The sequence below is a fragment of the Zootoca vivipara genome, chromosome 10, assembly GCF_965207765.1.
Source record: "Zootoca vivipara chromosome 10, rZooViv2.hap1.1, whole genome shotgun sequence".
Lineage (NCBI taxonomy): Eukaryota > Metazoa > Chordata > Lepidosauria > Squamata > Lacertidae > Zootoca > Zootoca vivipara.
The window spans coordinates 8,244,922-8,257,265 of NC_142593.1; the positions used below are offsets into that span (position 1 = coordinate 8,244,922).

General features: G+C 42.7%; 1 protein-coding gene across 10 annotated transcripts in view; it reads left to right on the forward strand.

The window, feature by feature from the left end:
* The first annotated feature begins 227 nt into the window (after positions 1–227).
* ERCC6L2 (ERCC excision repair 6 like 2) overlaps positions 228–12,344 on the forward strand; it is a 48,887-nt gene continuing 36,770 nt past the window's right edge. The window contains exons 1-7 of one of the 10 annotated variants that reach the window (XM_088653354.1): positions 228–558; positions 3,937–3,997; positions 4,195–4,619; positions 7,079–7,198; positions 8,373–8,566; positions 10,320–10,481; positions 11,039–11,246. In XM_088653354.1, coding sequence (XP_088509480.1) covers positions 3,979–3,997; positions 4,195–4,619; positions 7,079–7,198; positions 8,373–8,566; positions 10,320–10,481; positions 11,039–11,246 — 1,128 coding nt within the window. In that variant the 5' untranslated portion in view covers positions 228–558; positions 3,937–3,978. Of the gene's footprint in view, positions 900–1,951; positions 2,221–3,936; positions 3,998–4,194; positions 4,620–7,078; positions 7,199–8,372; positions 8,567–10,319; positions 10,482–11,038; positions 11,247–12,344 lie in introns of those variants that run through there. The other 9 variants (XM_088653356.1, XM_035099824.3, XM_035099825.3 and 6 more) reach the window with 9 other exon arrangements.

Genomic DNA, 12,344 nt, shown 5'->3' on the forward strand with positions numbered 1-12,344 from the left:
TGAGCTCCAGTCGCCGCGCCAAACGAGCAAGCGGAGACTACAGGCGAGCGCAAACCCTCCAACCTCCCAGCGAGCAAAGCGAGAACTGACGGCAGCCGGGGAAGCAGCAAAGAGAGGGGGGGGAGGTGAAGCGTCAAACTTCATTATCGCGAGAATTGGCCGCGCCAGCTGGCATCAAAAGCCGTTCGTTTTCCCACTAGAGATAGGAAAAAGTGTAGAAACCAAACGATTCGGAAGTCGGGAGTTTCTTAAGAGCAGGAACTACTGCCTGCTCCTCTCCTTTGCTTTGGGCAGGCTTCTTCTGCTCAGCCCCCATCGGCGCCAACAAGCGAGGGTGAGACAAGGAAGGGAAAATGGCGCTCGAATAATAACCATAGACTCTGCGGGTGGGCGACTCTGATTAAGTCTAGGGTGATTACATTCTGAGACGAGATGCTCTGTAGAGACCCGGAATCCCGCGAGACCACGGCTGGGTCTCGCGAGAACTTGCTGCTCGCTTCGAAATAGGGGAGCTTTGAAACCCCGGAAGTGGCAGAAGCTGCGGCGGCTTCTCCGCACGTGAGTTCGGGGCTTTTTCCTCTCGCGGGAGAACTTCCTTTCCCCCAGCCCGGAAGTGCCCTTCGGTGCCCTTTAATTCTAGTTATTCCTGCCTACATCTGAATGCTAAAACAAGGAATAGCAGTCGACACCAAGATAATATCAACAGTTATCTGAAATATTGTTTACAGGTAATGTCAACCTGTAAACAAACACTAAACGTCCATAAAAATGGCAATAGTAGTTTCTTTCCCAAATAGGTATAAGTTTGTGAGCCCTACCCATGTTTCCTAAGGAGGTTTAACAAAGGACATCGTCCTCTTTCTATGCTCCTCCCGATGGAAACATGCAGATGGGGACAGGTAAGTTTCTACAGAGATTATTATTATTTTTTGTATTAGTGGGACTGGCGGGGTAGGAACTAGGTATGTGCAAATAGACTAGTTATTGTCTCACCTTTATACCCTTGCTTTAAGCTGCTTACATACCATCTTCTCTTGTATATTGTTTACTACAAAGTTATGCCTTAACTATGCATTCTCAGCATATATATTTTTATTTAATTTCCCTTATTCTGCTGGTTAATTTGGTGCAATTGTGTTAGAGTAGATTTTGACAGCTCAGTGACTAAAGTACAATGGAACCTCGGATTATGAACACCTCGGTTTATGAATTGTCGGTTTATGAACGCTGCGGACCTATCTGGAACGGATTAATTCACTTTCCATTACTTTCAATTGGAAAGTTCGCTTCAGTTTATGAACGCTTCAGTTTATGAACAGACTTCCGGAACCAATTGTGTTCATAAACCGAGGTACCACTGTATTTAGCAACGAAACGCCTCTTTATTTACTGCGTTTGCGATTGTTCAAGATAAAACTGATTTGGAAAAGAAGCTACTTTTGCCATTTTATGGATGCTTATTGTTTGTTTACAGATACTGTAGTTGCCTTGGTGATATTATCTTGTGCATCTTAATGCTTGCTTAGAGGGCTGAGGTTGCTCTAACCCAGGCATCCCCAAACTTTGGCCCTCCAGATGTTTTGGACTACAATTCCCATCATCCCTGACCACTGGTCCTGTTAGCTAGGGATCATGGGAGTTGTAGGCCAAAACATCTGGAGGGCCGCAGTTTGGGGATGCCTGCTCTAACCTGATGTCAGGGCTGCTCGGCAAATCTGTGGCCCTCCAGAGGTTGCTGCATTTCAGTTGCATTTTCGGCATGGTCAGTGGTGTTGGTAGGGCCTTACCCTTCTTTCATGTTGTATTCATGGACATAGCTAAGATTTATGTTTGGGGGAGGGGTTAGGACACCCACCTGTTATCCTCCTCTGTCTGCTCTGTCTAGCAGATTTGGAAGTCAAAAAATAAAGTAAAAATTAACACCGGGAAATACCCTTCCCACAGTTAATGAGTATATTTTGCAAAATTATAAAGAATATGCCTTTTCTCATCTTATTTTCTTTTTCATTTTCCCCCTTTGGATTTGCTGAAATGCTTTTCAGCATTTCCTTCTCCATTTCCTCCTTTCCCCCCAAATGCGGTTTTTGTGTGCACATTCAGTAAGCATTACCCATGGAGATGCTTAGCCAGGTATTTACTCTCCGCAATGTACCAAATGACTGTTCTAGGGTACAAGGGGAGCATGGCTGAGCAAGAGAGATGAGAAGAACCTTTTCTGTGGTAGGATAAAAGATTTATGCCTCTTTTACTAGATCTACTATGTCCAGCTCTTTCAACTGGATGCGGGTGGCACTGTGGGTTAAACCACAGAGCCTAGGGCTTGCCGATCAGAAGGTCGGCGGTTTGAATCCCCGCGACGGGGTGAGCTCCTGTTACTCGGTCCCAGCTCCTGCCAACCTAGCAGTTCGAAAGCACGTCAAAGTGCAAGAAGATAAATAGGTACCGTTCCAGCAGGGTGAACGGTGTTTCCGTGTGCTGCTCTGGTTTGCCAGAAGCGGTTTTGTCATGCTGGCCACATGACCTGGAAGTTGTATGCCGGCTCCCTTGGCCAATAAAGCGAGATGTGTGCCCCAACCCCAGAGTCGGTCACGGTTAGACCTAATGGTCAGGGGTCCCTTTACCTTTACTATGTCCAGCTCTTTCAACTGCTCTTTGCTGATTTTCTTCTCCTTCCACATGGTGTACCATAGTCCATCACTCAGTCGGGTTGCCAGTTGCAGCGCTAGAATGTGCCACAACGTCATCCAAGTGACTTCAACAAGCATTTCAGTTTCAAATATTCTGATTATTTCTACTTTTAGTAAAGTATTTTTGTTTATTTACTTGATGGAGGAGGGCAGCTGTCTCCCCCTGCCCCCTGGCTATGCCCATGGCCCTATTGGTTCAGAACAGATAAAAGAAAGCACTTCTTCACACAGCGCATTGGTAAACTTTGGAACTTGCTCCCACAGGAGGCAGTGATGGCCACCAGCTTGGATAGCTTCAAAAGAGGTTTAGATAAGCTCATGGAGGCTATTGGTGGCTACTAGCCATGATGACTATGCTAATGCTGCTGAATGCCAGTTGCTGGAAACCGCAGGAGCGGAGAGTGGTCTTGTGCTCGGGTCCTGCGTGAGAGTTTCCCAGAGGCATCTGTTTGGCCACTGTGAGAACAGGATGCTGTTGGCTTGATCCAGAGCTCTTACGTTCTTACATTTACTGTCCAGAGGATGTGGTTAATGAGTGGTCTATAAATACCAATAAACAAATAATAGTCTTCAGCTTCTGCTCTCTTTCCTGCCACCTGCCGCTTGCTGATAATTGAGTCAGTTTAGTCACACACTAGCCCCTTTCTCGAGATGTTTAGGCTGCAACTCACTGCATGCTTACCTGGGCCAAAGCCCCTTTGTCTATAGTAAAACTGTCTTCTGAGTAAGTATTCAGGGGATCAAACTGTCAGCATTTTATACTAATTTCCTGCAGACTGGTATTTCATGAAGAACCCCACTTCAGCTATGCTTGTAATTATAAGTGAGGGGGAGACTTTTTGTCATAAGTGCAGAGCACTGTTATTCCCTCTCATAGGGGTGTAGGAGAAGAGGGGCTGGTCTCTTAGCTTGATGCCTCACCTGAGATCTTCTAAAGCATGGATGACTAACCCAAATCCCTCTAGAAGATGCTTGACTACAGCTGTTGACTGCTGGCCATGCTGGCTGGGGCTGAGGCCAACAACATCTGGAGGGACACAGTTTCCTCCACCCCTAAAGTGAAAAGTACAGTTAGCTCAATGTGGTGATTTTCCTAGCATGGAGATGTCATTATTTGGGACAAAATGTTTTGATGGCATTTGTTTCGGGTGTTCCTTTATGGAGGTTAATCGTATGTTCGAAACGTTTGATACTTGCCTCTTGTTAATACTGATTTTTTGCTTATGCTTGTTTCTTTTCTCCCTTTCAGTTTTATAGGTATTTGGGGATCCATGCTTATCTCTAACTAAGAATGAGTGATGATTTGGCAGGTGGGTGATTTATCTGTTACCTTGAAGAGAACGGTGCTAGGATGTGTCTTGATTTTTGTAGGACTAATTTAAAACAGTTCGCATCCCAATTTTTATGTGTGTTTATTCAGAAAAAAATATTGAATAGAATTTAATTAAGTACAGTCCACTGTATTTCATTCAGGTTGAAACATTATGTTGTATGTGATTTTTAACAGGCAGATGGCATGTTGGAGATAAATGCCTTGCTCCTTTTCCTGAAAATGAGAAGCTTTGTGAAGCCACAATAACATCCTTGGAAACAGATGAAAATGGGAATTCTTTTGCAGTTGTATCTTTTAGGGCCTCTCAAGAAAAGAAAATACTAGTAGCAAAACTCTGTAGTATCAAAACCAGTAAATATGCCCAGAAGAACTTAATATTTGATGACGAAGATTTGGAGAAGCCTCATTTCCCTGGCAGAAGATTTCCCTCATCTGCAGTTGACTATGAGCTGTCTAAGGATGGAGATCGGATCCCATATACAATTAATAGATATCTACGTGATTATCAAAGAAAAGGGGCTCAGTTTTTATATGAACACTCTGTCTGTGGTAACGGATGCATTCTTGGAGATGACATGGGCCTTGGAAAAACAGTACAGGTATCTTACCTCCTCTCTGCTATTCTAAGGACAAAAATGTGTTGATGTCTGGCGCAGAGTAAAGAATTGGCTGAATTTTGTGAGGGTCTCTTGTGTTCATGATGATATTGGGCACTCACAAATTTTGTTGAGTTGCCAGTCATTTGAATGTTGGTGTTTCCTGCTTTTAATGGTTCTAAGTTTTTGCTAGGGGTTTGCCATCTCGGTTTGCTCTGCTCATCAACCCCACTTACTCCTTTATCAACTCCCCCTCCTTCATACCTGGCCAACCCTTTACACCTGACCCTTAGCATCTCAGCTATGTCTTTGCCTATCCACCCCCCCCCCTTTGGTGAAATTCAACATTGTGTTTAGTCTGTGCCAAATATTGCAGCTTGTCAGGTGGAACAATCACCCTTTCCTCTCCAGGGTGGAGGACAGGGACGAAAAACCCATTGCCTGAACATGTGATGATGACTAAATGACTCCTGCCCCTTGATTTGTTCTGCTTCTTAGTATTGTGTTTGTCTGTAGCTGCTTTGATAATATTTATACCTGGGTTTTATAATTAAATAATTAATGAAATGAAACTTAGTAAGCCACAGCCACGTCCCCCCGTCCCCCAGATTTTCTCTCCTCAGTTGTGAGGCCTTTAGATACTTCAGGTGTTTAAAAAAGCCCTCTAGAAAGAATTAAGCTAATGATATTAATGAGAAAGTTGGGAGTCCATTCTTCTGTCCTGACCTTGATATTTGATAAACCTGGAAGGCAAACAGATGGCGAGACTGGAGTGAGAATTGTCACAAAGTGGTCATGAGTATACAGTCTCTACGCTTCCTTTTAAAAACAAGGCTGATTTCCTCTTGCTTTTTTATATTGCCTGTTGGGGAATTTTATTACACTCTTTCCCAGACACTGGTATATACCACTGATTGCAAAATGACAGTATGTGAGGAAAGATAGACTGTAAAAATGCTTTCTTGTCAGCGTGGGGAAGGAAGCCTGCAACATTATTTTCTCAGAATGGCAATTCATTCTTTCACTCCAAGGATGAAATAGCACTCTGCTGTGTGAGACATCCAGGGATTAAACTCCAGACTGGTTTTATTCTACAGCTTCTTTCCATAATTTACCACTTTCTCTTTTTAAAAAAACAAGTTTCCATGCATGGCTTGCCACCTATTTTGTGTGTCATTATACTTGATAATAGCTGTGGTTCATGATGAGAACCAGGAATCCAATTAGAAGCATCTTTTTCACAACAGTTTGAATTTCACTGTAAGCTGGAAGTGGATATGTGGATGAATATTTTATTTTATTTTCAAAAGCATTTTCATGGAATTTTATCCATATGACCCAAATAAAATAAAACTTCATGAGACAAATGCATAAAAACCAAGCTGAATCCAAACCAAGGCCTGCATGGGATGTTACATTTACAAGAAGAAATGATAAAGCTGGTTAATGGATGGTTATTTTAAACTTGCCTGTTTTTTTTTTCATCCTGGTCACCTAGCTGAACAGTAAAATTCTGGTTTAAACAAAACTACTTTGTGCATGTGATTAAAGTAATATTGACTTTTAATGCTACCACAAGCTAAGGGCATCATTGCATGTAACTAAATTCGTGAAATCAAAGCAAGTGCTGCAAATTGTCTTATATGGGTCATTTTCTGTGCCTGCATGGATCTCTTTATAGCAAGGGTGGGGAATCTGTGACGCTCGATCTATATTTTTGACTCCAGCTCCTATCCACCCCAGCCAGTGTGGCCCAAGGACCAAGGGTGATAGGTGTTGCAATCCACCATCTGGAGGGCTACAGTTTGCTACCCTTTATTTATATGCTGCCCATTCCATCTTGGGACATGCATTAGAACTGTACCTCTGGTGGCCCAAGATGCCATGGCTCTGATTCTGCCCAGGAAGAATGAGTCTTGTGTATCAATAAAAGGAATGAGATACTCCCAGCAGAAGAGATTGGACTCCCTGTTACACTTACCAGCACAAATTACTTGCATTTGTTGTCAGGAGGACTCTCCTTTCTGCAACCTGCACATTTAAAGAAGGGCTAGTTGGCACATGTTTCCTCATCTTGAGAGCTGGAGACTCTATGGCAGATGAAGGGTGTTTTGGGGACCCTACCTTCCCTTCCCTTGCTTAGCTGTGGGATGCAGCAGTGGGGTTGGCTGGGGGGGGTCTGTTGAGATTCCTTGTCTTTGGAGTCCTGAGACAGTGTATCTATATAAGTTCTGAGAAAACAAGTCTTAGCAAAATGTCTTTCCCATTTGTTGTGAATCTTAACTGCTTAGCTGTGGGAAATGCCGTTTCACCAGTTGAACCATCATCAAATTCCTACTTGTTCCCACAGTTCTTTGGGCATGCGAACAGTAGTCTTCCACTGTGCATCAGAGTTTTGTTCAGAGTGCGATTTGGTTATTATTTTCTCTTTCTTAAACATTTCAAATTGCATTTCTTTCTAGGTTATTTCCTTTCTGGCTGCAGTGCTGCACAAAAAGGGGACACGTGCAGATATTGAAAATAACATGCCTGAATTTTTGCGAAGAACTATGAAAAAAGAAATGCCATCTGTTCCCAAGAAAGTAAGCTTAGGGGCATCCTGAAGATACAATACATATGTGAGGTTCTATGGACCACAATTACACAGCGTGACAACCCCCCCCCCCAATATATTATAGAATATGGTGATGGCTGTTGGTGGCATGGAGAACTCTGATCCATAGGCTTCTTTGTCTCCTGTGATAATTAAAGGACCATTTGCTGACCCTTCCAGTAGCTTAGAGAATAATTGCACTTGCTTTGAAAACATTTATTTATGACCCCGATAAAGCCTAAGCAATCTCAACATAGCTGCCAAGTTTTCACTTTTCTCGCGAGGAAGCCTATTCAGCATAAGGGAAAATCCCTGTAAAAAAGGGATAACTTGGCAGCTATGAATCTCAACAGGCTACAGATAATTTAAGTGGGCTTTTGTTTCCTAACAAGCAGCTGAAGGGGGGTATGTTTCACTTCCCCATTGATACAAGGGGATTCTTCCACCTTCTTTCCTCTGTACTTCTCACCCCTAGTTGGGCTGGCCTTCAACATGACACTTCTAGGTTCTGCTTCCTGGCCTACCTTTTGTTCCTACCTCTTTCTTAATCAGCTGTGTTAAAATCCCTAGGTGCTTTGTAACAGGACGCAGACAGATCTTCCTTCCCTGCTTTGAGAGGGTGACTTTCTAAGGTTGATATAAAACAGTGGATTTTGAGGATTCCACCTCCATCACCACAAAGAGTTTTCTCTCCAGCTTTGCTTGTCACCAGATCTTGGCTAGGAGCCAAATGACTCTCTTTGACTGTCGGCATTCCCTTGCCATCTGTTCTTCCCCTCGTCTTGGGGATTTTCCAGGTTTGCTCCAAGTAGGCATGCTTAGAACTACTTGCATGTTCCTGAGCAAAAATGGGGAGAGGGGTGTTCTGTCAACTGGCAGGCCTCCCTCCGTATGGGCTGCTTTAGGCCTCATGGGATTCAAATTATGTAAGTTTGCCATAGAAACAAGACGGTGGCTACAATGAAAGTAACTCATCTGGCTGGGTCTTAATGAGCTTGAAGAACCTTTTTTTCTGGATTTCTCTCACTGTGCTGTGCCCAGGCAGCTGAAAAGTATAGGATAGCATGGGAATATTAACAGTGTGGGGGTTTTGTACTCAGACACAGCTTGTATGTATTTTGCACCTTGTATCTGTTCAGAAACCACATCACACTTCTTTCCAGCCTTTCCTGATTGTGGCACCCCTTTCTGTCCTGTATAATTGGAAAGATGAATTGGATACCTGGGGCTATTTCAAGATGATAGTTCTTCATGGCAATAGAAAGGACTACGAAATGAGTCGAATCAAGCAGGGGAAATGTGAAGTCGCACTAACAACATATGAAACCCTTCGCCTTTGTTTGGATGACCTTAACAGGTAACGCAATTCTAAAAGTTACCACTACTGCAGACAATAAGTGTGTGGTTGTTGTGGTTGTTTTTACATCCTAAAGGTACTCTTGCAAACCCAGGACACCGAATGCTTGAAACCTTTGGGAGAAATAAGAGAAAATGCATTGAGCATATACTGTATACTGTGGCTGTAATCCTATGCACACAAGTTGTCAGTGATTCCATTGTAAACTCTGGGACTTAATTTTCAATTAAACATGCATAGGAGAATGAAAGTGTCTTCAACTGCATTGCAGAAATATATGTGCAAAGGGGAAATGGTCAAATTTCTGCTTGGAGTGGAGAAATACTTCTCTAGTGTTTTTTAACTGCATGAGTGACATTTGATGAAGGCTGGGGCAGGGAACATTTTGGCAACCACCTGTCGGTGGAGGGGAAAGGGCTGTAGCCAGAAACCCCACTCTCTAGGCAAGCTTCAGCAATGCAATAGAATCATGATCTTTCTGAAATGTGAAACATTTAGTGCTTTTATTAAGTGCTATCCCTGTTTCTTCATGTAATTTTGAAAAATGTATTCAGTAGACTGACAACCAACCCTAACTTCTCCCCTAAAGTATGAATGAATATATCACCCTGAAATGGATTCTTGCTGGATGGCTAATAATTTATTGCACTTGGTTTAATCTCCCGGCCATCAGTTCTAAGTCATTCCTAATTGGTGTGCTCAAATGTTATCTAGCCCTGCCTGTAGCTGTTAAGTTATGGCTGTTATGGACTTCTTTGGATAATTACAAAATCCCAGCTGAAAGTTATATTCAGTTTCTCTCCCTGTCTCCCTTCAAAGATAAACACTTTCTCCCTAATACAGAAATCAGTTATTTTCTCTGGCTGTTTGTAAGAGGAGTGTCAAGAATTTCTTTGTAGGTACAAACAAGCAGGAAAGTCTGGTTACTGTACTGTCAGTTGGTACAACCCAGTCAGATGGGTGGCAAGCAAGCAAATAAATTATCTATCTGTCTGTCTATCTATCTATCTGTCTATCTATCTATCATCTATCCCCAGGTTTCTCTGATCAAGCCAGATACCTGGGCATCTCCCAATGAGCCCTGCTGGCTGAGCTAAGACCATATTAGGTGTTCTGCAAGCTTGCAATACTGCACTTGGCACCATGTCCCTGAGGTGTGGACAATGCTGACTTAAAAGGCCCTCGTCCAATTCTGTAGGTACTGACATCTGTGTGGAGGGATGTCAATGGGTGCTCCTCTCTGAGAAAACCAAGCAAGCTATGTCCACAGGCCAAGGAGGCTCAGGGGAGAGGTTGACTCCCATGAGTGGAATGGTCTGTATCTGTTTCTTCTTCAAGCTTGTATGAGGGGCTGGGTTTGGGGGTCGTCATTGCCACCCATATAATTTATTACCACCAAATTTCTGAGGGTGGTGGAACAGAGGGAGGTTGTAGGGAAAGTGGTGGCCTTTCAAGTATTTAGGGCTTGAGCCATGACAAACATGTAATATGGGGCATAGCTGGGAGGGAGTGCGTTGAAACTAATTTTTTTTCCTTTTTCAGCTACATTTTTTTATAAAAAAAACTTGCTGTATTTTTTTAAACCCTTTTTTTGTTTTGATACTCTGTACTCTCATTCTCCCAGAACCATGGAAAGTTCAGTCTTTAGCGTCATTGTTTTGCATAATATGGGAAACCTCATTGGCAATAGCTCATGAAATAATATATTTGGAGGATTTAGGGAGACTGTCATAATTTCTGGTTGTTTTCACAGCTTAGAGTGGTCGGCTGTCATTGTAGATGAAGTGCATAGAATCAAGAATCCGAAATCGCAAATAACCCAGACCATGAAGGCTCTGAAGTGCAAGGTTCGATTGGGACTTACTGGGACGATTCTGCAGAACAACATGAAGGAACTTTGGTGTGTCATGGACTGGTAAGCAAAATAAAAGTGAACCTTGCAAGTATAGGTTGAACGCTCATTCACTGTTGATGCCATTTTATTATTTATCTGCATACACTGACAGTGTTTTTGCACAGTGTTTTAGTTTTTGCACGGCCAGTTTTATAAATGCTCCAATACTATGTTTTAGTCCAGGCATCCCCAAACTTCGGCCCTCCAGATGTTTTGGACTACAATTCCCACCATCCCTGGCCACTGGTCCTGTTAGCTAGGGATCATGGGAGTTGTAGGCCAAAACATCTGGAGGGCCGCAGTTTGGGGATGCCTGTTTTAGTCCATGTGGTGACATGGACATCACTCTGAGGGGTACATCCTCAGGTACCTAGAAAATGAACATATTTAAAAGTATGCATGGGAATTTAGTTAGCCAGCAGATGGAACACAACAGCAGACAGAGAATCTGGATATTTGGTTGTAGAATCCTATTGGATACGTGAGTGCTGGAGTAACACACAAGAAATCACAGCAGACGGAAGAAGAGGACACAACAAGAATGACAATATGTCTACTATTTTTTTCCTGTCTCTTAGGGCTGTACCGGGACTTTTGGGAAATGAAGCGCGCTTCAAGAAGGAATTTTCTGATCCAGTAGAACATGGTCAGAGGCATACTGCAACCAAAAGAGAACTAGCAACAGGTCGAAAAGCAATGCAGAGGCTAGCTCAGAAAATGTCTCGCTACTTCTTACGGCGTACAAAAGCTCTGATAAATGATCAGTTGCCCAAAAAGGAGGACAGAGTAAGAATGATCAGCTACAATAAATTTGTCCATAGCTTTTCAGTGTGGATTTAATGAAATTTATCTTGTAGACATTTGGGGTGGGTGGGAGATCCACTCTGTCTTTTGCATGTGGGAATGCACATGCGCAGCTGTGTTTGTGCATTGGACTGGGGCTGGTGGGGCTGTGAGATACTGTTATGGAAAATCCATTTGCTGTTAGCCCTGTTCCGCAAGTACGTAGGCATGAATGGGTCTAGAGAAGGACTGAATCGCCTTCTTGATTGGTAAAATATTTTTTTCCTAATAATTCTAGTATTGTGAGTCGATGTGTAAGGAGTTAAGCAATATTGTTTTTGTCACTTGCAATTTTTCTCAATGTGGTACTTTCCACAGACACATGTAACCATTCATGTTTTGTCCAGAATTTGTAATTACAAGCCGAAATAAGTTCCATAGCTCAGTCTGCATGCTTAACATCTTCAATTCCCATGCAAAAATTTGTTAATGGACTGGTGTTGTGAAGATGTATTCATTTAAAAGACTAGCCAGAGGCTTTTTGCTCTTATACTTTATTTTCTTATGATAAATGCATGTAAAAACCTAATTGAATTGTTAAATGGAAAAACACTGCCTGGGCTTGGCATCACCATTGTGAATGAGTGCATGCATTTCACTTGCCTTGCCTTGTACGTTGAGCATAAGAGTACATTTTAGAGAATACACAGTCACACATACTTTTAATAAAGATGCACATTTGTCTGCTGCTTTTCCTTCCTTATTTATACCTACCTTTTAGCCAAAGCCTGTAATAATACAGTCTAAACTGGGCTTTCTAAAGAGAAGATTAACAGCAATGCCACTCGGTTGCCTTTAATCTTGCAGCTTTCATTTCATTTCATTCTCTTGATAATGTGAGTATATGTTCAAGATACTTTTGGATTATTATAGCACAGCATGGTGCCGCTGCTTTGTGGGTGGCCGAAATTCAGGAGTGATCCTGGGATTTCTGCATCCTGCTGGTTTAGACCAAAAGATGTCATGGAGATGCCACCCATGGTCTTTGAGAGGAAGGATAAAGTTTGCCATACCACTGTACAGAGCCCCTCCCTCCTACAC